We start from the raw sequence: 26490 nt of genomic DNA, 5'->3' as shown, positions 1-26490 counted from the left end.
TCCTTGTGGTTCTGACGTGTAAGGCAAACATAGCAAATTTCCTGATGACAATACCACAAGTGAAACATGCTGAGGTTAATGGAAATGCATTCAGTGTTCAGGCTCAAAAGGTGTTAATTTGGGTTTAGGGTTCATTTAAATATCACCAATATGTTTAAACATTTTTTTTTTCACCTGAAACTAAAAAATATCTTATGCCAGTGAACACACTTCATTTCTTTATTCAACCATGCTTAAATGCTCTGGATGAGCAACTACGTCTACACTGTGCATGCTCTTCTCACACTCAGATTTTTCTAGCTGTCTACACAACAGCAATGGGATTAGTGACCTTTATACAAGAAAGTATTATTTAAAGTACCTTAATTAGAAACAGGGGAAGTAAAGGAAGAAAAGGGAGCTTAAAACAATAAAAGGTACCATACCTGTGGTATTTGCCAGCCAGTTTTTCATTTTCCGCTTCAGGATTCCAGTCAATATAATCTCAAATTTGTTCTATCCCTGAATAGGAAGCATTAATAAGATGATTTCTCAAGAGATTAAATCACTGCACATCCTTTGTAATGCTTTAGCTTGGTGAAGATCAGATTTGACAAATTAGGATCACTTGCAATTTTTGATGCCCTGTGACAGTTGTATGCTTCATTGTTTCTCAGGAACGTGCCAGATGTTCTGTACCTGTATTAACAGTCACACTCGTGCCACACATAAAACCAACACAAAAACTATTTCATGCAAAAAAAATAAATAAGTAACAGTAAGAACTCTAAAACCCTGGATATTTTTCCTTGGATAACTCTTTGGGTAACGTGATTGTTCTTCACATTCCTGTAGCAATCACAGCGACATCATGGTTACAAACAGGTGAAGGCTTATGTGCCCATTGTGCTAATCCAAGCCACCAAAGAATAGCTTTGATGGACAGAAGCTTCAGAGCAAGAAGCTTCTCTGCAAGAGAACTGATGTAGATCCATCTTCTGTTAAAGCAGGGGATAAAGTTTTTGTTTTGTTGTGTTTTTCTTCTAATAGAAACTGTCAATAATTTTAAAGATAGAGCATCCTTTTTAATGGAAGTATGTGGTTACCTTTGCACATGGCACGCAGTCTGGTTAGTTTGACTGGCATCTAAGTCATCTTTTTTGGCTGTTCAATATCTTCCAGCTTTGCTGCTAATTTTAATTGCCATATGCCACTGTATGTTGAAGAGGAATGAAGAGGGAACAAAACCACAACATAATGTGTTACGTTTCACCTACGAATAACAATAAACAGGAAAACAAAGAGGAAGCATGAGTCTCATTCATCCTCATCTGTTGGTTTGCTGTGCGATGTGGGAATTGACTTGGCTCCCCTCGCCAAGCAGATCCCCTGCCGTGCCATCCTTGGTGATCCTCTCTTGAAAACCAGCGAGAAGTTGCACGCAATCAGCCTGCAGGACTCAGCCCCATGCCTGAGATGCAAGCACGTCAGGCTACGAGATGGCCAGTGGCTCTCACACTAAGTGTTCTTTATTTGACATTAAGGGGGATTGACATTAAGGGAATAATTATTAAGAATATCTTCGTTCCCATTGCATTTTTGCTGCAACATGATTAATAGAAGGGAGTGGGGAAAGTTGCAGTAGTACCTCGTTAACCTACTTTCTAAAATAACGTGTGTAACGTGTCTTTCACCGGAAGGAAAAAGCGTTTATGTATGAATATGTTGTACGGAGCTGAATTTCTAACCCCCGATCTTTTCAAGTAGAACTCAGCACTGTGTTAATTGCCGGATATCGCTCACTTCAGCTTTTTCTTTTTACAGTAATTTATCTTGCCAGAAAGTTTCCATCGAGGGCGCCTTGTGGCCGCACGCAGCCCGGCGTGGAGGCACCCGCAGCCCGGGCGCGGCACCTGCCTCACGCCCAGCCCCGGGCGCTGGGAGCGGAGCCGATAACGCTTGGCGGAGGGGAGAGAGCGCCAGACCCGCAAAGAAAGCGGTGCCCTCTCCTGGCAACGAGCAGGAACTCCTCCTGCGCTGTGCCACAACCGCGCCGGAGCCCTCGCACCTGACGGCGCCCAGCCGCTGAGCCGCCCGGCTCTACCACGGCGCTCTGAGGGGCTCTGAGGAGCCCCTGGAAGGGCGAGGAGCCCTCGGTGCCGCCTCGGCCGAGGGGAGCTGCCCTCGGGGGGCCGGCTCCTCACATGGCAGCGCCCCGGGGCGGCGGGGCGAGCCGAGCTGCCGCTGCCCCCGCCGGGCCCGCCTCAACCCCCCCGGCGGCGGGCGGGCGGGCAGGAGGCGCTTGGCGGTGCCTGTCCCTGCGCCCCTCTCCGACGTGCTCGGGGCGGGGGAAGGAAGGGGATATGAAACTCGCCCAGACGGCGGCCGCGGGGGCGGCCCGAGGGGGCTGAGGGGCTCCGCGGGACGGCACGGGACGGGACGGGACGGGGCGGGGAGGAGGGGACGGGACGGGACGGGACGGGACGGGACAGGACGGCCGGTGGCCGCCGCCGGGTCGCCCCGAGCCCTCGTCCCCGCTCACGCGTGGCGGGCGGCGCCGCCGTGATGCCGGGCGGCGGCCGCGGGAGGGCCCCGAGGTAGGGCCGGTGGCGCCCGGCGGAGGATGGCGTGCGGCGGCGGCGGCGGCGGCTGCTGCTGCTCCAGCGCGGGCCGCCTGAACGCGGACAACGCGCGGTTCCTCCTGCTGGCGGTGCTGATCGTGCTGTACATGCTGTGCGGCGCCGCCGTCTTCTCGGCCATCGAGCTGCCCACCGAGCGGCAGGCCAAGGAGCGCTGGGAGGAGCGGCTGGAGAACTTCACCCAGCGCCACAACCTCAGCCGCGCCGAGCTCCGCCACTTCCTCCGCGAGTACGAGGAGGCCGCCGTGGCCGGCATCCGCGTCGATGACATCCGGCCCCGGTGGGATTTCACCGGCGCTTTCTACTTCGTGGGCACCGTCGTTTCCACCATCGGTGAGTGCCCGGACTCGACGGGGTCCCGGGGTGGGGGTGCCGCCGTCGTGCCGGTGCCCGCGGTGGAGGGGCGCCCCCGGGCTGTGCTCGCCTCCCCGGGGGAACGGGGGAGCCTCGGGATGCGGGGACAGGCTCCGGGGATCACCGCTCACACCCGAAGCCGAAAGGTTTTGGAGAGCCGCCACGGCATCCCGAATGTTGTAGCGTCTTCCTGGAGCGAGTCTTCGGTCCGGAGTTGGGGAGGGTCGGTAGGCAGCGAGCTCTGAAGGGACTTTGCTGCTGGGCTAATCTTTTACACAACAAAAGTCCTGAAACCAGCGGTGCCCAGCTGGCAGCTGTAGCACCTGGGAAGGTTGGGTTTCAAACCACCCAGCTCTCCGTCGCACTGGCTTTCCGTGTCAGAGTCAACAGGTCGGTGGGCACTGCCTGCTTCTTGGTGAACAAACCCGAGTTTATCCGGGCAGAAGGAGCTGCAGGGGAAAGTGATACTGAACAGAAATTCAGGGGGGCTGAGAAGAGTACATGAAGATGGAAAGGGACAGAGCCGGGAACTGACATCAGCGCCCCGGGGAGCCTGTGGGTGTCATCAGAAAGGCTGCGTTAGCTGCTGTGGGCAGCCAAGAGCCCCGGAGAAACGGAGCTTGCTTTAGTGAAAGACAGGCAATCTTCTGCGCATTTACCACTGTGATAAATGGGGTCACTATGTCTTAGTAATGGGATTTCCAATTCAAATCAGTTTCACTCCACATGAGAAACACACTGAGGAATGATTATTTAATTACTAAGGGCAATTTTTCAAGAAATCACCATTAACACTTGCTCCCTGAACACGGGCTTTGAGATGTCTTGCTTTATGTTGGACCTGCGAGCTGTCCATCAGTTTGTTGAACACTTGATGCTTCCCAGCAGTTCTACTGATTCCCCAGCACCAAGTTTCTTAGATCTTAAGTTCATTTTGTGATGACAGGTGTCATTGGACTGATTTTACATTACCTCAGGGCATTAAGGTTTGGGTGTTTTGTGTCCTTAGACCTGGAGAAGTATGTTTAAATGTTCTGCTGAACTGGTGCTTTAAAGTAACATAACATTGCTAAAACCATTTCTGAGAACTGATACTGTTTGTTTGAGATTGTAACATCTCCATTCAGGTCTGTTCCCTGAATGATCAAAATATGGTGTTCATCCTAACCTTTGCTACTGCCATAAAATCACAGGAAACAGAGCTGGGAACAGATCTCCGAAGTTCACTAGGTCCACCTCTGTTCCTAGAGGAGGTATCTTGTGTGCAGTTACTTTCCTGATAGGCATTTGTCCAAGCTGATGTTTTGAACCTGCAATGCCGGAGATTCCACAGCTTCCACAAGGAATCCAGACTAGTGTGTTATCATCCTCACTGGAAAAGAAGTTTTTCCTGATGTCTGCCTAACTGCAGTTTAGTGACTTTCCTAATTTTGGTCTTATCCTCAGACATAGAGAATGGCCTCTTAGGTACTCTAAAGACTGTCATGTGTCCCTTCAGTCTTTTCTCAACTTAGAAAGCCACAATATTATAAAACCCCTTTGCAGTGATAGAGTTAATTTTTACCTGTAATAACTGATGCCTGTAGTTCTTAATGTTAATATTTATCTTATATGAATGAGATTGTTAGAGGGAGAAGAGTATCTGTGGTCTTATTAGCTGTAATTACTTACAAGCACAAATATCCACTTAGTCACTCATACTTCCTGGTAATTTCATTGGTTTGCTGATTTCCGTTGCCCACAATTGAGAACTCAATCAGCATTTCTACAGAAAATGCCCTGGAGAACCCTTCTTCCTTCAGATGGTCTGTAGTCTTTGAAGATTTACATCCTACCCCTTCTTTTGACTTGACATTTCTCATTTTTAGTTGTATCAATAGTATCACTTTCTCAGTTTTATCAACAGCATCATTCTTTCTTAATCTGGTCAGTAGCATTGCATGCTTTTGGTCTTATCAATGTCATCACTCTTCCTTAATCTCCTCAGTAGCGTGGCTGCTCTGTGAGGCTGCTGGTGTGTTTCAGCTCTTTATCTTAGTGTGTGCCGCAGGCTGGGCTCTCTGGATGGTCACAAGACGATGGTGACTTGGCCACATCCCTGGGGCCACACCATGCAGGACCATTCTCCCACATGCCCTGCAAGTGTGTTTGTTTTTATCAACCATATCATGGCTCATCCTAACACTAGATTGTGTTATACGTCTCTGATCAAAGATTTTGCTCTCTTCTTGACCCTTTCTGAATGGTCTGCATTTCTTTCATGCCCCAGTAGAGTGCCCCCAAATCAATGTATTAGCTCCAGTTGTGACCTTACTAGTCTATGGAAAGTGGAAAAATTATGGCTTGTGTTTTTTATTCTATCCTTCTGGTGGCCACATACATTTCTACAGCTAAGTTTGGTGCCTTCAGTTAAAGACACTTTTTCAGGAATTGGTGTTTTTATGACATACTCCCTGTCCACAGTCAGTAATACATACTGGTGTCAAAGGTTTTGATTTAACAGGTAAACTGTTGTCAAAGAAGCGGTCTTCTATTTCTCTTATAAACTTTATCTTTTATATTTTTTTCTCTTCCACATGGTGGCAATTGTTTTGCTACTGTACTCGAATAAATGTATTTCTTCTGCAGTAAATAAGGAAAACCTAACCACTTTGATACACTGCTAAAGCATCACTGAAATGTTACTGCTAGTATCAACTGCCTACCTGTACTTTAGCTTGAAAGATTTGCCATCATGTGTTTTGGGCTTTGAGAGGAAAGAAGAGAGGTTTACAGTATCTAAGGGGATAGTACTGTATTTTTAATTAAGATTCACATAAGATGTCTGTCACACAGCTATCATACTGTGATATCAGTGTGTGGAGTCAAGAGGTTGAAACAAAATATACCAACTCTTTTCATTTGTCAAGAAAATACAAAGCTAAACGAATAAAAAAATGTCCTTTTTTCAGTTTAATAATCTAGAGTTTGTTCTGTCAAAGGATGTATTCATATCAATGCTCAGCCTGTAATTCCTAATTTTGATGTGTCTTTTGCTTAATGTGGTCCAGCATTAGGCCCTGAAGTGGAAACAACAGAGGCATAAGAAGGCAGCCACAAGCACCCGCCCAACTGGCAGATTACCTAGTTTTGCCAGGAGGTCATCCCAGGGAATAAGATGGGGTCAAAGCCCCTTCATCCCATGAAGGCAGTTGCCTAACTCTAACCTATGGAGTGGAGCCTACCTGTGTAGGATTGTAGAAGCACAGAATATCCCGAGTTGGAAAGGACCCGCAAAGATCATTGAGTCCAATGCCTGGCTCCACACAGGGCCAAGTCTGTAGCAAAATCCTTCATACACCCCCTTTGTTTTCCAGGTTAGTTTGTCTGTTTGCCACATAATGCACCAGCATTTGGTAGGCTCTGGATGCTCAGCAGTGTCGGACTGTAAGGTCACGGCTGTCAGAAGGCACTCTGATACCTAAGCTCTGTGGTACTTTGGGACAGCAGCGCCTCCAGGAGTTAGGGAGATGATGCCCAGGTGCTTGAAGAGCTATGGATTGGATTGCTGCTTGTCTTTCGTGATAGACACCTCGGCACCCTCTATTCTGCTTGAAATAGGTAGATGCAGCTGCCCAGAGGGTTAACATAATGGGGTATTTGCAGCATATAGGTCCTTCTCATATACGTTCTTCTCTGCTTTTTGAAACCACTGAAAAAAACAGTTACTGACTTCAGCTGCATCAAATGAAGGACTTATCATTACTGCCTCCATATCTCATGTACATCTGTATTTCTGTGAATAACTTCACAAAATTGAAAGGACTTTGTTTCCTTTTTAAAAACAAACAAACAAAACCTGTGCTCATCCCAGGCAGTATCATGGTCTTGATTAAAAGTGTTTTATTTTTAACTCTAAATGATGGGAAACGTGTCTTGTCATAAAGGCATAGCCTAAAGAAAGTAACTCATCAAACTGACATATGATGTAGCATATGTGTGGTGTTTGACCAGGCTCACAGCAAATGAGGTATTTTTTCCTACTGTTGAAACAGAATTTCTTGTATTTCAGTTTGTGCCCATTGCCTCTTGTCTTTTCTGTGTGAACTCCTTATAAGTAGTGAGGCAGAGGAGGAAGTTATATCATTTTCACAAAACTAGGTACATTTTGTGGAGAAATTGCCGTAACTTGTGTCCTTTGTGGCAGAAGCTGCCGCGTGTTGCTCTGGAGGTGCACAGCCTTGGTGCAAGGTGAGAAAAGAGGTTTGTCCCCCTGCTGCCTTACCTGAGGCCCAGGAGCCAACATGTGCTGGCAGAAGAGTGGGCTTCGTGCAGTAGAAAGCAAGAGGCAACCAGGTGGTAGTGTGTGCGAAAGGGGGCACGGGGAGTCAGGGCGTCTCCTCTGAGCACCTAGAGGGGGCTGGGAGGGGAACATTGCTGGCTAACTGGGGGGAACCCCCATGGCAGGGCTGTTCCCTGGCAAGGCAGCCACGCTGCCCATCGAGCAAAGGAAGGAGTGTTCCACGTGCCAGACAAAGTGCTGGTATCCTCGTTTTTGCCTGTGTAAATGCAGCACCTGCTGCTGAGGAGAGTTACATCTGAGGAGGAACCAAATGGAGGGGGAGGAATAATGCCCAACAAAACACCAAGGTCATTAAGATAGAGAACTGGGCTACTGTTTGTAGCCTCAGATTGCCCTGTTTTTACCATCCTTTGGGTGAGCAAAGGGTGGCGGCTGCACCGAGTGCCACCCCGGTGGCCGAGGGCCTGGTGTCACAGAGACCAAGGGACAGGCCGTTACCCAACCGAACCCGATCTGCATGTTGGAACTTGTACAACACAAGGTACATTGTTCTGCTGGCTGATGTTATTCTTTAAATTCTGTTTATGCTGCAAGCAGCCCTAATAATTCAAAACAGTGGCCTGCTCTAGCCACTGGGCCGTGACCGAGACTCAGTAATCCCGGGTGAGACAATGCGGTATGCTCACAGGAGCCAGTGTTTCTTTTCTCTAAGTTCATTCAGGTTCTGGATGTTTCGTGTCATAGATTCTGGAGTACTTTTTCTTCTTGGTGAGTTGGTACTAGGCTAAGTTTGTTTTTATGTTCATAAAGTCTGTTGTGGTTCTTGTCCCTGAATGTCAGTTGAACTTGTCTCTGAATGTCATGAACTTTAGAAGACAACATCTGACCTTGAATCCTGTCTGAATGTAAACTCTTACACATTTTCTTTTAAAGAGATCCCTCTTCTCCTTATAAACAGTGGCATATGGCTGCTATGTAAAAGCATCATGTTTAAAATTCTGCCACAAGAAGAGAGCTTGGGTTTCAGTTCCCTGCTTTATCCCCTCGCATAGCCTGGCTCTTCTTGCTGCGGGTGTAGCCCATGTGCTGTTCACCTGTGTTTAGTGGAGGGTGATGTATATATAGCTCAGTTTTCTGGATCTTTACTGACTCTGAGATTCTTTTCACCAAGGTTGCTGTCAGTAATGGAGACTCCTATGAATAACTTTGTGCTGTGGGGACTGTTTCAGGTGCCCTTCTGAAGTTTTGAAGTTCTCCCAGGCATGACATACAGAACTACTATGCAAGGACTGGGTTACACTCCTGGAGCCACTGAGCCTCTGAGTCCCTTTCTGGATGTAAAGTGCTTTTTGTCATCTTGCCATACTCATCAGCAGAAGTATTGCACTAGGCTGCTTAGGTTCTCCTTCAGATTAAAACCAAACCAAACCAAAACATTTAAAAATTATATAAAACATTTAGTTCCAACAAGCTCTGTTAAAGGTAACAAATGATTTCCCTGCTTTCCTCTACTGTAGAGCTGCCTGAAGGATGAGAATGCCCCAAATATCAGCGCGGGTTATGGCTACTTGAGTTAGTATGACACCCACTTTCTCTTTCCCTTTGAATCTACCATATCCTGCAGTCTCTGACTTGAAAAGCATATTCCACTTACACCCTGTAAATGTAGAATACGGGGAACTGAATGTCATGTCTGATGTCCTTTTCCTGTCAGCATACGTTAAAAATAGTAATTAGTTTCAGAATCACAGAAAATTTTCCATGATGGCAAAAGGTAGGTATTCAAAGATCTCAGACTTTCAGTGTAGAAAACCTGGCATTGCGATAAGCAGAAATAGTAGAGGAAGGGCTTCATAAAAGTGTTATTGCAGTAATTAATGTGTTAGAAAGTATATGATGATAATTAGAAATGAAAAGTGTGTCTGGCTAAGTAAGATTAAGCAAGGAGATGATGTTTAGATTTTCTTTGAAATATTTCACAAATGCAAAAGAAACAAAATGCAAAAAAAATTGTCACACTGATCATTTTGGAGGCTGTTATTTTCTGAAGGTATTGAAACAATCCTACTGGCCTTTGTTGTGTAAATAGAGCAGACCATTTTTTTTTCTTTTGTTTTTCAAATAATATTGCATTTGCATTAAGGAGTGCAAAGAGGATTTTAATTAAATATTAAAAAACTCACTTAATTAATTTCTTAAAAATGGACCTACTAAAGAAAGAGGAACAACTAGGTTTGCCCAGTGCCAAGAGGAGGAAACAGCAGCCAAAAAGCTGAAATTAGAAGCAGCAAAAAACAAGGTTTATTTTACATGCAGGCAATTAGAAGCAGCAAAAAACAAGGAGGTTTATTTGACATGCAGGCAACTGGTATAGTGACAAAAAGGGAATAATCTTTCCTCTATCTCATCCTGATACTTTAATAAGAAAGGTTTTTTTTGTTTGTTTGTTTGTTTTTCTGTTTTTTTTTTTTTTTTTTTTTTTTCTCTACTCTATATAAAAAGGCTTTCATTAGTTGTAGGTCATCTTTAAAAATGCATTCTAATGCTTCTGATCTGATAGCTCTAAGAGCCTGAAAGATGTGTGCTCTTAGAGGATGACTACAAGACTGATTCCCTTCCTTTGGGTTTGAGGGGAAAGTTCAGGAAAGGCATGTCTAGAGCTAAAGGCTCTTCACTTTACATTCCCATCCTTCATCTTTCTCTCTCTGAGCCATGTTTGCCAATACCGAGATCTTAGGCTAAAGCTTAGGGAAGATGCAGGTAAACTGAGGTAGTTTATTTGCTTTACAGAGATTACCAAGTAGTCCTCAATTTACTTAACTTTTATTTGTTTCTAGAACTGCATCTGTTTGTGTAACTAGTACATTCCCCACCTCTGAAGGACCTATTTGCCCAAGTTAGTGATTGGTTCACTGTAATAGTTACTGATGAATATACAACAGATCTGTATAAAGCAAAGACGTAAAAAGAAATAGGAAAAGGAGAACGGTGGTTACCACGACAGAACGACCATCAGTCTATACGCAGAACAAAGCAGAAATTTTTAAGTTAAGCAAACCATGCAATAGGAAAGAAGTATGAAATTAAATGAATCTGGAATTTCTTTTTTGTGACATTTGAAAACAAGATCTAAAAAAACACAGGAGTGGTAGCCTAGCACATTTGCTCTTGGACAGAGGTTAAAACAAAAGGTTAAACCACACAAGAGTAACCCACAAGATTAGGAAAAGGCCAGGTGACTTCTACTGTGTACATTTTATAATTTCTCTTAGTGTCAGAGTTTTCAAGTGATCTTCAAGTCATCCAACTTTTCAGTATATATCTTACATAGGTCAGATGAATTAATGTGTCCTAATATGTCTGTTTCTCTTCCCTGACCAGAAAAAAAAGCTGAGGTTCCAAATGCAAAAGTTGATAATGATACTAACAGCATTGAAAATTAGGTGAAATAAATCCCACCCTAGCAATCTGATGATGGGCACCCAGAAAGCAGCAGAATCAAGACACTGACTGTTAATTTCTCTGCCACAGGTTCCCTCTCCATTAAAATAGATCAGTAAATATTTAAGAGCACTCTGAAATCCACAGATGCAATAATTATATCAGCAATTCTCTTTCAGGAAGGTTGGGATGAGGCTTTTTGTCCAGGGCATAGAGCTTGATCATAATGGAGGATTTATTTTATCTATTTACAAGTTTATATGCTGGGAGATTAGCACAAATTCTCCTATAAGTTTTTCAAACATAAATGCAATTTAAGAGGAAACCCTCTCAATTTGTCTCTAACTTTGCTGTGGTGTAAATGTAGAAGGCAGCTTCTGTGACCACAAAGTGGCAGAGTTCATTAATCTTTAGAGGAGAAGGAGAAAGAGAAAACCAGGGGATTTCAAGAGCAAAAGTTTTAATAACTCAGAGACTTGCAGCAAACAATCTCAGAGGAACCAAAACTAAAGAAAAATTAGGTTAAGGCAGGCTAGCAGTCGCTCTGACAAAAGTTACTCATGATGCTGGCTCAAATAATCCACATGTAGAAAGAGGACAAGAGCTGTAGTGAAAGACCAGCATGTTTAAATTTTCAGTTAGTTATAGATTTCAAACTATATTTCAATCAGAAGGAAGCATACAGGAAATGGTCATGTGGCCACGATGAAATAGGGTAGGGCCCAGTTGGACACGGTATTCTTTGAACAGTTTTCACTGGATCCCTGTAAGAATAGAAGCATGTATCAAATGGGGCTCTGCAGGGGCCTTCCTGCAGTCCAGAATTGCTGCTATGCCAGTGGAAAAATAAATCACATTGAAATGTATGAAGAAGCTTGCAGTGTTATGTTTCCACTATATTCTTTTCTGGGAAGCATTATCCAGAAAACAGTTTTCATGTTTGGCTGCTGCACTTCCAGAAATAGGGTCTAGAAGGAAGCACTTGGCATGACCAGGCATCTAGAAAACAGAACTTATGCCAAAACTGGAAGAAATCAAGGAATTTGAATAGCCGAGAGAAGAGAATTCGTGTGGAAGAAAACAATATGTGAAAATCTGATGCAAGATGGATTTAATACTCTGTTCTCTAAGTGCACAGCAGCTAGGAAAAAAAGTTAATGGGGCTTAAATTACAACACTGCCAGTTCAGGTTACACACAAGAAAGTCTCCTAACACTGACTATAAAGTGAACCAGTTGTGCAGTCTCTCTGGGACTGCCATAGAGAATCCAGCACTGTAGTCCTTGAAAGCAGGTTAACCAGACATCCCTGGTGTCATCCCAAGAATGACACTAGAAACTTTAATTCTGTCACTGGGCAGTGAATGGACAAGATGACCTTTTTATGCTCCTGCCAGAGCTTTTTTTTTTTTTTTTTTTTTTTTTTCCCCAGGTTCTGTCATAGTATATTCCTTATCCCCATTAGCCTCCAAAAAGATTATGTGTTTAGCACCCTGCATATAAAAGTTTGTTCTTCAGCAGTTTTCCCTTGTATTTTTAGGATGCAGATAAGAAGCATTTTGTGACAAATTTACAGGGAAAATATAGATTTAAAAAAAAAATTGTTAAACCCTCAGGAAATGAAAGCAGGATTTTAATATTAGAACGAAACAGGCTTTGACAAGTGCAATTGTGTTACCCTACTTAGTATATATCTCAAATTAAATAAACTTTAAAACAGCCTAAAATAGAACTGATCATGCACTGAGAAGCACTTAATTAAAGCAGTGAAATCAGATACAACAATATCTTTACTGCTGTTAGAGTGAAAAGAGAAAAATGGATGAAAAGAGATTAATCAAAGCCACAGCTTAATATAAACAGATCTTTACTTTGAAGAACTTGGTCCTGTAAGGAGCTAAGTACTTTGCTGGAAGATGCTCTTCTGTCAGCTGTAATTAAGTGTACCTCCTTCTGTAGCGTTATATATATCCCTATGACTTAGAGACAAAGAGCATGAGGAAAGTACGATTGTTCTTATTCAACAGCTGGAGAATTAAAGCAATGAAATGATACCTAAACTGAACAGTGGGTATCTCCCTCTGTGCCCTCCACTGCTCCTTGCATCTCCCACTTGTTCTAAAGAGAGACCTAGCAAAACACACCACTGTTCACTTGCAGTGCTTCCCTGCAGAAACCAGAGGAGGGAAGGAAAAGGAGGAAGGGTGGCTGTGCACACCCAGACCTCGCCTTCACATAGGGGTGGGGCATGGCTGGGGCCACAGCTGAGTGTTTGGTTTTTAGAGTGGTTTTGAGTAAATGCTGGAGAGGAGAGGAGAGGAGAGGAGAGGAGAGGATTGAGACATTTGGGAAAGCTAAAACTATATCCTCTTTAAATGATGCAAAACTTTGGGCCCTACATGAGTTTGTAACTGGATCAGATCCTAGAAGTTTAAAATATTTGTAATTTGCTTCTGAACTCACCTGGATGTTTTTGATGGCAATATTCTCCTTATGAAGAGCCTAACTAGCAAACTCCTTGAAGGGGACACTGGATAATGCTGTGGAGCATGAATTCTGCAAGACAAAAGCAAAGGATTTAAATCTGCAGAACAAAATTTCCTAAGTACTAAAGCTGTGCCTCAGGGAAATGTGATTTTTGACATGGAGGAACTCATCTGAACTGCTGCCGGCAGTAAACTGTTACAGGTACTGACTGCTGTGTAATGGGTGGTTCTCTTGAGGCTGCCTACCTTGTTGTTCAAAAACTCTTCTCCATGTGTTCATCCAGACCAAATACAATAAAACCTGCAGGTATGAATGCAAGGAGAGATGGACAACTTCACTCTCAGCATATGGGAACATCAAACCATGGATCTGAACATGTTTAATACCTTGAGGTACTCCAAAGAGTTCAGCACATTTGCAAAGAATAAAAAAATCTCCCTGGGTTATGTAGTCCACTTGCCTGACTGAGAAGGGATGCTTCTCTGAAAGACCTGAGGTTTTGGCTTTGTGCAAAACACTTTCCAGTGTAATGGTGAGCCCTTATTAAATTGCTCATTATATGGTGACATGAAAAAAATAGGTATCAAAACAAGGAGTAAATCTGCATAATTTTCTAAGCCAGAAGTTTCCCGAGGAGTGTGCTGCAGGCTGAGCTGGAGATTAATTCTGCATGTTGGAGCACACAGCAAACGAGAGCTTTCTGACTGGAGTGGTGACACATGCGATACTGTGTTTTCCTATTTCCTGGAGAGAAAATTACTTTTTTAATTGAAAGTAAAAGCCTAATCAGAGCTGAGAACATTAGACATGCTATGAAGTGGGATAAGTTGGATGGAGAAAAGAAAAACACCAATTTAAACCAACTACTTGCTGGTTATGGGTGCTGTCTTAATTTGTGCAATGGATGAGTGCTAAGAGTAGGGCAGGACCATGTATACCTAACAGTGAGACAGTATTGACTTGAAATAAGTGATTAAAAGTGGTCAGTTCAAATAATGTTTTATATAATAGCTATTAATAGAAAATAGTTCCTTTAACTTGGATCAGACCACTTATATAAAGAAGCATATACATATTTTGCTATTGGAAATTTGTAATTAAATGAATGCTGGGGAGGAGGCTTGCAAACTCTAATTCCAATATTAGCTGACTCAACGAATTTTAGAATAGTTTAGTCAAGTTATAAAATACTGCAAATAAAGGCTTTGATGACTGTTTATCATTACTCATACAAATAGTTCTGCCTACTACAGTGGAATTATTTCTGCTGATAAACTGAAGCATTTATTCAGATAGTTGATGCATGAACAGTTAATACTTTAAAGCCTTTTCAAAGCAGTATAAAATACTTGAAAATAAAATTGTTTCAATGTTAAAACTGGGAAAAAAAATCATCCCTGCACAGTCTTCTTTGAAATATTATTATATATCTTAGATTGCCGGGGAAAAAATTAGGATTATAAAGTAGAGATTTTTTTTTTTAAAGCATTGATGTGGCTTAAGGGTTCTACTGAATTCACAGTGCCATCCCTGTCGGAGGGCTATAGCTTGCGGAAGCATTTCAGTTTTCTTGACTTGTGAAAATCAATATACCAGAAGATGGTGTTGATTGTAAATATAGCCCAGGCTTCTTGCAACCTCAAACCAATTCTGCGTTTGAGGTGGTTTTGTTCTCACAATAAGAATGTTAATAAGACTCTTAATGTGTTTCTATCCACACAGGGGAAGTGGTGAGCATTTTAAGTGTGACACTTTTTAGTAGAAAGCTATTCTTTTGAAAATCTGATAGTCCTCAGTCATTAGGAAGAAAAGGAAATGGGAAGTACTTATTGCTTCACTTTTAGAACATTGTAAAAAAAAAAGCAAAAAAGTAGTAAGAGGTGATAAAACATTGAATACAAATGTACCAAAGTAAACTAAAAAAAGTTTTCTATTTTAAGCATGTATTTGCATCCATTTTATACTTTTTCAACACTTCTTTTGCAGTAGTCAGAACTTCACAGCAACAGCTGTGCAGCACTCTTACTAAAAAAGACTGTTCCTTGTGTGCATCTGTACTTGTGATTCTCTTATTCATGTCAGCAACGTATTATGTAGCCTATACACACAGCTGAGCTTTGCTGCTTCCCATGATAATGAATTCTGTGCTCTTAAGCACACACATCCAGTTAATAACATAGTCAAACTCAAATATCTTAAAGCTGGTTGGAGCAAAATGGTTGTGTTCCAAGAGATGCTTTGAAAATAACAAGATGTTGAAATTCAGTTAGAAGCAGAAACTGATTGTTTTATGAAGTTATTTCTACCAAAATATAAATGGGGTAGTGCTGTTGGGACAGAATCTTCTTTTTAAATGAAACTTTTTTTTTTCTTTTTCTTTTTTTTTTTTTTTTATTCCCTCCTTTTGTTGTTCTCTCTACATCCCATCTCTTTTCCATTCTCTGTATGCTCTGCAGTGGCACTGTGGTGCTGTTTGTTGTCAGAAAAGTTATATTCTGTAATGGCAAATTTCTCTCTTTTTGTAAGCACGAGTTCATTTTGTTATACAGGCTGCCCTTCCTCCTTTCATCTTTTATGTATAATGCTTTAAGTAGGAATTTTCATCTGTCCAGAGAACCAGAGTCTGCATCATCCACCTGTGGCTGTAGTATTCCTGTTTCACAGGGTAAGCGGCAACAAGCCCGGTTTGTAGAATGATGAGAAAGTTCTTAAGACTGTCCTGTGTGCTTCAGTGAGTAATGTTGTCTGTTCCTGCCTCTAAGATGCCATTTCAACACAAGTGTGAACATCATTGTGCTGTTAGAGACACTGCATTCCAGATGAGCTGTAAGCCAAATCCCCATATTATTAAAACTGCCCTGGTACCCCCTGTAAGAATTCAGTCTTGCCCATATTTCAGTGGGGATGGATGCTTTCAGAACAGGGACGTAAAAGGAATTCTCCCCACATTTACAACCGACATGCTGTTCTGTTACCTCATCCCCCATGTGTTTTTTTTAATTTGCGATATATTCTGTCACAAACTTGTTTCATGACAGAATTGCTATCGTTCAGTGCCATGACAAGACACCACTACACAATCTAAAAAAATCATTTTGGAAGGATTTTTTTTTCAGGAGTTAGTAGTATTTTAGGTATAAATGGATGAATAAAACATTTACTCTGAGGGTCAGATTTTGGTCCCATTAATGACAGATTCAAGGCTCCCTACGTGTGTTCATTTCAATTTCTTTCTTTGGAATCCAAAGGAGCAGAGGAATAGAAGGTGGCATGTAACAATTTTGTCAAAACTAGATAGTAAATGCTTTGTAATTTATGCAGCAGGGGATGGATTACCGCTTTGCAAATTGTCCTTTGATATGAGAAATGCTTCTGTTAGCAGTAGTTTTTCTCTGACGCTTCCCCAGAAAGAATTATCTCCCGCTTAGAGAGCAGATGCAGGGGAGTACTGGAAAAAGCAAATTAGCGGGATGAGGTTTTACTGCAAAAACTTTGGAACTGTTTTCCTGATGTGTTTAGAGTTGATCATGTAAATAACAAGGTAGGTGAGTCTGCAATCAGTTTAAAAGCTGTCTTTTGCAGTGTTACTTCTATACAGTTTGTAAAGTGTTTGTCTACTCACATCAAGGACAAAATACTGTTTTTTGGAAAAGCATTTTATTTAGTCTACAAGCCTATGTCATATCTTGGAGACGCTGTTACACTGAAGGGCAGATGATTTTAAGATTCGTTTTTATCTTACCAGTGTTCAAGGGACTAAATTCAACGTTTTACAGAAGCTGCCTGCAAAGCCTTTTCACCCTAAAGAAAACATTGGCATGACTCAAAATACACAGAAAACAGATCTGCTCTGTTTACTAGGTGATTTTACAGTCATGTCTCAGAACAGACTTGCACTTTAAAAATCAAATTTTGCCCCCATTGAATAAAAAAAATAAATAAATAGCATTCATTAGTGCTAGTTTATGTATTTTCTCTTCCTAAAGTTCTTTGTCATTAATTCTGAGGGTCATTAACCCAAATGACTGCATCAGAAAAGAAGATGGAAACCCTACTTTTAATCTGCTCTAGGGAAGATCTGCAGTCAGCTGGGTATTGACACTGCTTAAAGCAGATACATGGGGAGTGAGCAGCAGATGTGAGGAGAGGGCTGCCAGGGGAAGTGATCATGGCAGTTGCAGAGAAAAAGGGGCTCACTGTGGAGGGCCAGTGGGTAAGCAGGTGAGGATCATGGACTTAGAGTCACCAGCTGAGCTTCAGCAGCAGCATGGGTACTCCATCCCCCTTGCTCAAACACAGTTATCCAGCTGTCTTCTGGTGGCACTGAATATTACCCATACCAAATGCCCTGTCCCTCATTTGCAGATATTACAGATGTTCTGAAGACACAAGTCTGGCTAAAGAGCATGCTTAATATTGACATCTGTCTTTTTAACAATGGAGCTAAGCTCCAAAATCTTTTGGCTTGCATGTTCCTGGACTGTCTGCTATAATGAGCCCTAAAATAGATCTTGTTGTTTGTACTTGACAATTAATGCATAACACTGGTGCTTCCTCCTACAACTGATAACTGGCATGTCTGTAGCTCCTGAAAAGGAAAGACCTTTAACATTATGAAAGGATCTGTTTGGTTTGTGTCTATCCATTTCTTCCACACATGGAATGCCTGTTTTTCTTTGCACCACTTCAGTGGGAAGCACTGAGAACATATGTAGAAAATATAGTCACTTGGAGTAGCTACAGTTAGTGTTTTCTTTCACATGGGGCAAGGGCTTAAAGTTTGTTTAGCCTCATCCTAAAATGAGATGTGCTCCTAATCTCATTACTGAGCACAGACATTCAAACTTCACATATAGTTATCAACGGGGATGGGATCTGTCAAGTGACCATTTGAAGAATTCCCTGAACAAGGAACTAACATGAACCAGAAACCTAAATAGAGTAAAAATGATCTCGTCCTTTATACGTAACCTCCGTCTTCCTCAGCTTCAGCCTGGCAGTCCTGTTCCGAACCTCTGGTAGTTTCCCAGTACACCGGGAGCCTTCCTAAGTATTTTAAAAGTTACATGGATTTGTGCACAATTCTTGCTGCAGAGATTTAGATCACATACATGTAGCTATGGCTGTGCCCAGTGCCACTGGTGGCAGGAAGTTCTCCTGCAGGATAAGGAGGTCTGAGACAGTGAGGCTGATATTTTAGAAATCACCAAAGTTGACTGAGAAGAGGGCAGAGCAAGTGCGTTAACTGTCACCAAGCCTGCACACGTTGGGGGCATTTTTTCTCCAAGTCTCTTGTGCTGTCATAGCTGGAATTCAAAGCTGTTCTGATTGAGTGGGATCCCTGGGGTGATCCTGCTGCCAGTCACCCCCCACTCCAGCTGCTCAGGAGAAAGTACCCAAGGTGGAGCAAGCTCTCTGACTCTCTAGGATGTAACTGGCCCCTCTGTCCATACTAGAGTAAATCAAATACTGGCTAGAATAAATAGCTTAAAATAGCTTTTTTGATCTATGGTGGTTTTTTGTTTGGTTGGTTGGTTGGTTGGTTTTTGTTTGTTTTGTTTTGTTTTGTTTTGTTTTTCTTAGAGCAATGCATTATATCAGCAGCATTTCCAATTGCAAACAGATCATTTTTTCCATGACAGAACGTGTTACACAAGAAGGAAGTAGTAGGGAGTAGCCCAAATCTAGCATGAAAATGAACATCTCTGGAGCATACAAAAATATCAGCTCAGTTTCTGATGTGTTTATTTGCTGCTAGAGCTGTGAGATACAACAGGCTCCTACCTAGAATTGCCTTCCTGGCAGATAAAAGTGGGAGCACTGGCAAGCATTTACAGTCCTGACAAAATCATGTCAGCTCTTGATATAATGAGTAACAAACAAAAAGTGTGAAACGTTTAAGTATTAGTTTGAGATATCTTAGTGTTGGCATAGAATCAACACTTGATTGGCATAGAGAAAAGGGAAAGCAAGAAATTTGGGTAAGAATAAGAGCCACTCTGAGACTTCTGAGCTGAGTCCTGCTGCTGGTGCTGGCTGCGATGCTGGTGCAGCTGGCTGCAGCTGGGCGCTGTGCTGCTCAGGGGCTGGCATGTGCCTTGCTGCAGTGCTAGGAAGAGTGGGTGACCCAGCTGTAAGCTGAAATAGCTGTGGAAGGAAGGAATAAATGTGAGGGGCTGTGAATTTACAGGAAAGCTGTAAGTATCCACAGAAGGAGAGTCTCATCTGAAATATTAAAATCACATCAGTTTCTTTCATCTTGAATGGAGTTTCATCACCAAATACATTCCTTTTTTTCTCCCCCATCTTGTTTTGACTTTTATCCTACCTATTGACTGGAGCCAGGCCCAAATTCTGTAACTGGAAAAACTAAAACCTCATACTTGACTGATTCCTGTGATTTTTTTAGAAGAAAGATGCTCTTAGCAAAGCATTGTGTAGAAACCTTTATCTCATACTGGCTTCTCTGAGAGCCTCCTGCATGGGATCTGTCTTACTGGACCACAGCATCAGGCCCACCAGTCCACCTCTGTCATGGCATAATAATGCCTCATGTAGCAGAGGAAGGACTTGTTTTCTGCAAGAATATATTCTTCCTCGCTCTTCCTTTCTATTCTGCATGTCTTCTTTTTTTTTTTTTTTTTTTTTTTCTTCCATGTGATGCCTCGTGGGCCCTGGCCCAAGGTTCTGATCTTATGCCAAAATCATGGGGAGCAGATAACCAGCTGTGAGGAGGTGGATATTAGGGGGCAAATCTCTTCCTGACTGCAGCAGAATATCAGCTTCTGACCAGGAATAATGAGTATTCCTCTTTATCTGAGCTCTTGTAAATTCAAACATGTGCTCATAATTTTATCTGCCCATTAACAATAAATCAGGACTGTAGGATAATTCAGAATTACAGACTAAATTGTACAATGAAAATGTGTTTCTTAGCAGAACTGTTTACAAAACAAATGCTCAACTTTATTAAGAAAGGAGTTAGCTGGAAATTGGTTATTGGCCCACCAGACACTTGAGCTCTGGAACTGTCCCAGGACACGGCTTTAGTGCTCGGTTACATTTCCAGAGGGCAGCACGCAATAAAAGTGTGTTCGAAGGAGTTCGGGGAAGCAGGTGACCTGCTGGAGCTAGATCAGGCTCAGGATTTCTGTTATACAGGAGATGCCATTTGGATGAGACTCCAAAAGTTTCCATAGATAATATACAAATTTGTCTGCAGGAACAATTTTTTCTCCTCCTCATTCTTCCAAGCAACACGAAGCAGCAATGTCTGAACTGTCAGGGATTCTGTACACTTCCAGGTGCACCACGGACTTCACTTGCTGGACCTAAAAAGGGGGTTTGCTTTGGGGTGACCAGTTACCTGTCATGGGGTAGCCTATGCGGTGGAGACGTCTCACAGCCACACACGTGGAAGCCAGGCTGCTCAGCGAGATGGCTTCTCAATTGTCAGAACCCTCTTTCTGTTTTGGGAAAAATATGTCAAAACCAAAATGTTTCTGTGAACCACTTGGGTTTGATGCTTTGTTACTTCCCCATGAAAAAATGTTTTGTCAGAAAATTCCTACTTAATTCCACTACACAGAAACAATTAGAATACAAGAATTTTTCTTTCTTTGTTCCCTTATTGTTTTTATTTTTTACAGATATTCTATTTTTAAAATTAGAAATGAACTGAGTATCTGGCAACAAGGGCTTTTTTTCAGTTCAAGTAACTATTATGGGACTTGGTAAAAAGTCAGCTTGTTCTGCCTGGTGAAGTTAGCTACAGTGGCCAACAGAACTTTGCTTGAATCCAGAGAAAACAAACAAACTTTTTTTTTTTGTTCCACAGAGGATGTCAGAAACCTCTGCCCTTACTACAGGGCCAAATTCAAATTTTCTTTGGCAAAACCACTACAGTGCTAATGGACGTGAACAGAAGAAAGTGAACAGGGCCTTCCTCTCCTTTTCTGAGGCTCTTGTGCTTGTAGGGCTCTGGCTCAGTGATCAGATAACTCAAATCAGCGATAAAACATGGATTTAGACTCCTCACTTTAGGCAACTTGGTCTGACTCCATGACAGAACTTCACAGGGTCCCCAAGTTTTCAGGAACTATATACTATTTTTTCTAAATTACTTATCGCCCACAGAATCCTGAGGCATTTGAAGTCTTTTGTAGACTTCACTTGCAAGAAGCATTCCGTGAGACATAAGTTACGTAGACGTTTCAGGTCATAGTTTTCGACTGCCACTTAATTAAAATGTTGAAGTGAAATAACTTTGCTGATGAGCGCACCAGGCAGCAGTGAGACAGAAAGGCAGGAAAAGTTAAGATTCCAACGTTGTGTTAACAAGTGAGAAAGGAAGGTTAAGTGGGTATAACAACCTTCACCGATACGCTTTGTGTTAGATGCAAATATAATTGGTTGTCATTATTTCATTAATTAGGAGGTGAACAGAGGACCTATAGATAGAGAGAAGAAGCAAAAGGCTCAATTACATAAAAACAAACAAACAAACAAACAAACAAAAAAAAAAAAACCAACAATTTCCAAGTACTTATAATATCAGGGATTTCAAAAGAATGGGAAAGATTTTTAACTGTAGAATCTTCAGATGGGACTACTGATTTTCTAGCAATGTTCTGGCCTTAGTTCTTGCCCTTTCAGAGGACATCCAGAGAAGTAACATAATGTTTTGTTTTCTAAAATCATGGATTTGGTTTTGGCCAAATAGAAGCAGTTACAGTGTGTTTTTTAATTTCAGAATTTTGTATCTAACATGGAAAATGTAGTGCTTACAACAGTCCAGTCAGAGAAGTGGATCCCCTTCATAGCCTCTCTGGGTCTTGGTGTTTGTTTTGGGGTCCAGTAAAGCTGTGGGGTCTGATGACAGCAGCAGACACTGCTACAGATGGTTTCATTGGTATGCTTTGTCCACATTTTTTTTCCTCCTTCTCTCTTCACTGTGTGTTTTTTCCTTCATTCCTGACCATTACCTTGTCCCTGATGATAACACAGGCATGACTGAGGCGTTCCAGCTGCTTTAGACCAGACCTTGTCTTTTCTGAAGAATGGTCTCCCAGAACAGAGCTCTGGAGAAGCCCCACGGTGCCTTTACCTGAGCCTGCTGTCTGGTGTGATAAGCTCAGGGACTGACAGGAGAGCTTTTTCTAGGAGCAGATTCCTCTGAAGAATCTCATTTTGCTAGGGCAGTACAGAAAGTTGATCCCTTGGCTACAATCATGAGTGATGGCAGTGTTGGAACTTTGCTACACTGGTAAAATAAAATGCAGAGGTGACAAAGTCATTAGGTCATTTGTTCTGTAAATTGCTATTTTCCATCATTGATTTCAATCAGCTCAGCCTCAAAGACCAAAATTAATGGACAGCCATACAGTTGCTTTCTGTACAGAAGTCAGTGGCATTGGGCAGTGAGCCTTTGGTCATGACAATGTCAATTAACTGAGATGGAAGTATAACAGTTAATAAAGGAGGCTTACAGCAGAATCCAGATAATTAGGTGAAATCAGGGAGGTAATTTTTTTTTTTTTATATAATGGTTTAGCCTACCCTGAATTCATACCTCAGATCTCTGCTGTATGTTTACATTTTTCCTGGCTGTATTACATGTCTTTGGTGGCTTTGTCAACTGTTTCTTGTCCAGTAATCAGAATGACAAAATTTTAAAAATACCTTCAAGTCTTTTTGAAGTTCATCTGCATTTCTATAGCCAATATTCTTGTCACTGGTATTAATATCTTTAAAATGGTGGAAGGCTATATAGCCAGAACAATTTTTTTTAGATGGCTTATCTACATTAAAAGGTAATATGTTTAGCCTTGCAGGGGGACTTAGATGAGCCTACAGAGTTACTGAAGTGCCTTTATACAGTCAGCTAGCATATTTATGGAGTGGTTCAGCACTCCTAAATGAGATACATATTGCTGTCCTTGGCTAGAAAGAGAAGGCCAGGTACTTTTATAGGGTAGTGCTGTACTCCATTTTTTTCGCCTAGACCTGGGAGAAGCTAGGTAAGGAGTCTATCTGAATGAGGTTGGGACATGTGACTGGGCAGTCCCATTCCCATCTGTTCAGGAGTCTGGACCCACACATACTCCAAAAGTGTTTTTATATTTCCTTCAGTGAAGCTCGTAATGAAAAATCCATAAGTAGTCCAAGAGCTGGAACTGGAACCTCCGAGCCGCCATCCAAATAGTTTCTTCCCTGGCAGCTCTTTGTCACACTCCCTTTCTCCTTCTGCTGTAATCCACACAGCAGCCTGGTTTCCCTAGGAGGGGACTTTTCTGTCTCAGCCTTGTGTTCAAGTTGGTGGGTTAGATGCTGACCTGGGCAATGTTTGAAACCTCCCCATGGCTGAGTAGGATTTAGAGTTGAAGCTCCTGACTTCCTGGGTGATTGATCACTTCAGTCATTGCCCACTGTATGCAGTAAATTTAGGTACCACCACTGGTGATTTTGAACACAATTCATAATAGCCAATGCCTAGCAAAGTCAATGAGTGTCAGTCAGGAGATGTAAAGAGAGTTTAGACATCTCTCTCTATGACTCTGGAAACACCAAGTCTGGATATTCAGGCTGAGATCCCACTGAGTATTCATGGCAACTCAGGTGCTTGGGGATCTTTGTGGAGGAGCAACCAGGCTCCAGGAATTTCAAGTCAGGTAACTACAAAGGACAGAGAGTCTGAATAGCAGTTTGAATTTGTGTTGAAAGTGTGCCTCAAAGAGATGGTGCTGTATACAGGTGTCTGAAATACAATCCAGATTTGTGCAGATGCTTTATTTTACACATGCTCAATAATCTCCCTGAAGTATCTGAACTACTTGCTTTCCTGTTCAGGACAAGTAACATATATAAACAGTTCTCTGCAGAAGTGAGTTTTAAATTTTCCTTCCACAAGTATATGTAAAATATATCATTAACGTAGTAGAAATGTCTTGTTTGTTTGTTTATTCACAGGACAGCAAAGTATAGCTAGCTTTCTCTGTGCTGGCATTTCTTAAAGTAAGCTGAAACAAAATAGTAAGTGAAGTCTTCTCTAAAAACACAAAAAGCTCTTATAAGGAAGGAGCTATTTTTAAAATAGATTAGATTTCAGGTTTTTAGTGTCCATTCACTCTTACATTTTAGATTTCATTTTAAGATAGGAGAAAAATACATAGGCCTGAAGCTCTGATGTGTGAAGTACAAGAACAAATCCAATACTTGCTGTTGCATAAATCCTCCTGTTGTTCATCTGAGGACTGCAGAATCTGCCAAAACTTCTCATAACAGCACCATGGGAACCTCTGGAAACTTCAAAGAGTTCAGTGATTACTGTCAAAACATGCACAAAGTAGCAATAAAAAACAACAACCCTGCAGGATTTTAGAGATATTCATCTCCATTGAACCCTTCTGGATTGTAATTGATACCAGTTTAGTTTCACTAAATTAAGTGCATTTTGTTGGGAAAACAGTCATTGTCCCCTTTGACATAACATAATGAACCATGGCAATAACAGTTTCATGGTCATTAGTTGACTGTATGTGTGAAGTGTGAAGCCTAAACTGTGGCTTTTCGCTCTTAAATCACAAGGTCTCGGCTCAAGATGCCGCACTGCCAAAGATTGCCTTGACGTGCCGCCAGCAGCCTGACTTCAGGGCTGCTGTGCCTATGAACCATGCTAATCTGCAAGTGCAGGCCTGTGATGGTAGCTTAGATGTAGGTAGAAATTACTTTCTATTTATTTATTTATGTATTTATTTATTTATTTTAGGGCATCAGCAATTAGAAATGAAGGTTTCTAATCTTACAAAATGCTTCCTTCCTTAAGTTACAGAGAAGGGCTGGTGGGACACCTCTCCATGAATGTGTATCTGACATTTGCCATGCCTCAGAAGACCTGCATTTATTTACATGTCTACACATAAGCAAGTGTAATAATAAACAGAAATGAACCGAATCCTCAAAGTCTTCCCCAGTTTCTCAGTGTTTGATTTGGCATTCTGATGTTTTCAGACCTGTAGCCACTGTGTATCATTTAGCTGACTTCTGTGTTTCAGGCAATTGAAATGTATCCAGTTTCTCCTGTACTGAACAGCAAAGTTTGCTTATCTGTTCAAAGTCAGAGAGGAGACTGGTGAAGACTGTGCAGTCCAGGTAGAGGAAATGAGCTTAGGGATGGTTATGGATATGGTTTTAGCTGTATCCAGGGTATTCGTACATCTGGTAATAACCTCAGGAAACAAGGCTGAGGTTATAGCGTAGGTTTCAACTGAACTGTGTGTAACACCCAGACTGACTTAGATGTTTGTGAAGATACATCGAAATTTTATCAAGATTGTATCAGTTCTATCACTTTTTTTTTTTCCATTTTATTCTTTTTTACCTTAACTCAGTTTCCTTTAACTTGTTCCTTTTATTTCCTTAGCCAACAAACAACTCTACAGTAACCATACATGTCCTCACAAAATCATAAAATCATTTAGGTTGGAAAAGACCCTTGAGATCATCAAGTCCAACCATCAACCTAACACAAGGGAGTCCCATCACTAAACCATGTCCCTTAGTGCCACTTTGTAGCCTATTCCAATGCTTAACCACTCCATCCATGAAGAAATTGTTCTGGATATCCAATCTAAACCTCCCCTGGCACAACCTGAAGCCAGTTCTTTGCATTCTGTCATTTGTCACCTGTGAAAAGAGACCAACACCCACCTCCCTACAGCCTTCTTTAAGGTAGTTGTAGAGAGCTATGAGGTCTCCCCTCCGCCTCCTTTTCTCAAGACTAAACGTGTCTTCTGGCCCCCTGTGTTTTGCAAAAATCAGCACATGCTGTTTCTTATCAAGGGCTACATTGTTAGGTGTCTGGACAATGTATATATGCTGATTGCTGCCAAACAAAATATAAAAATTTTTTCCAGACTGCTCTTGTTTTCGGATAACATGAATTATGGTCTCTGTCTGCCACCCAAACTCCTATTATCAGAAAATCTGTGGGATCATAATTATTTTGGCAACTTCTAGCCCTGTTTCAGATCTGACTGAGTCTAATTGACTGCTCCAAAAATTGCTCAGGCAGAATGATTCTCTGACTGACAGGGAATCAGGAGGATGTGCTGGTGGGCATATACGCTCCATTTTATTGCAGAACTCAGCTGAAACTATAAGCATGTTTATTTTTTCCGATACTGTCACTACTAGACTTTTCTATGCCAAACTTTTCTTCAGATTTCTGAAAGCTCTGAGCTTTGCGATGTATCTGTGGGCGAGTAATGAATTCTTGGCTAGGCATGGGAAGAATGTCTTTGCATTTACA

The 26490-nt window shown here is 42.0% G+C and overlaps 1 protein-coding gene across 1 annotated transcript in view; it reads left to right on the top strand.

Annotated features, from left to right (window-relative positions):
* Positions 1 to 2602: 2602 nt before the first annotated feature.
* The window catches only part of KCNK13 (potassium two pore domain channel subfamily K member 13), a 62476-nt gene continuing 38588 nt past the window's right edge, over positions 2603 to 26490 (top strand). Inside the window, exon 1 of the mRNA XM_032187890.1 lies at positions 2603 to 2951. Coding sequence (XP_032043781.1) covers positions 2603 to 2951 — 349 coding nt within the window. The remainder of the gene's footprint in view (positions 2952 to 26490) is intronic.

The sequence above is a fragment of the Aythya fuligula genome, chromosome 5 (assembly GCF_009819795.1).
Source record: "Aythya fuligula isolate bAytFul2 chromosome 5, bAytFul2.pri, whole genome shotgun sequence".
Classification (NCBI taxonomy): domain Eukaryota; kingdom Metazoa; phylum Chordata; class Aves; order Anseriformes; family Anatidae; genus Aythya; species Aythya fuligula.
The sequence above is the reverse complement of the archived record's forward strand: the minus strand, read 5'-3'. Positions and strand labels throughout refer to the sequence as shown.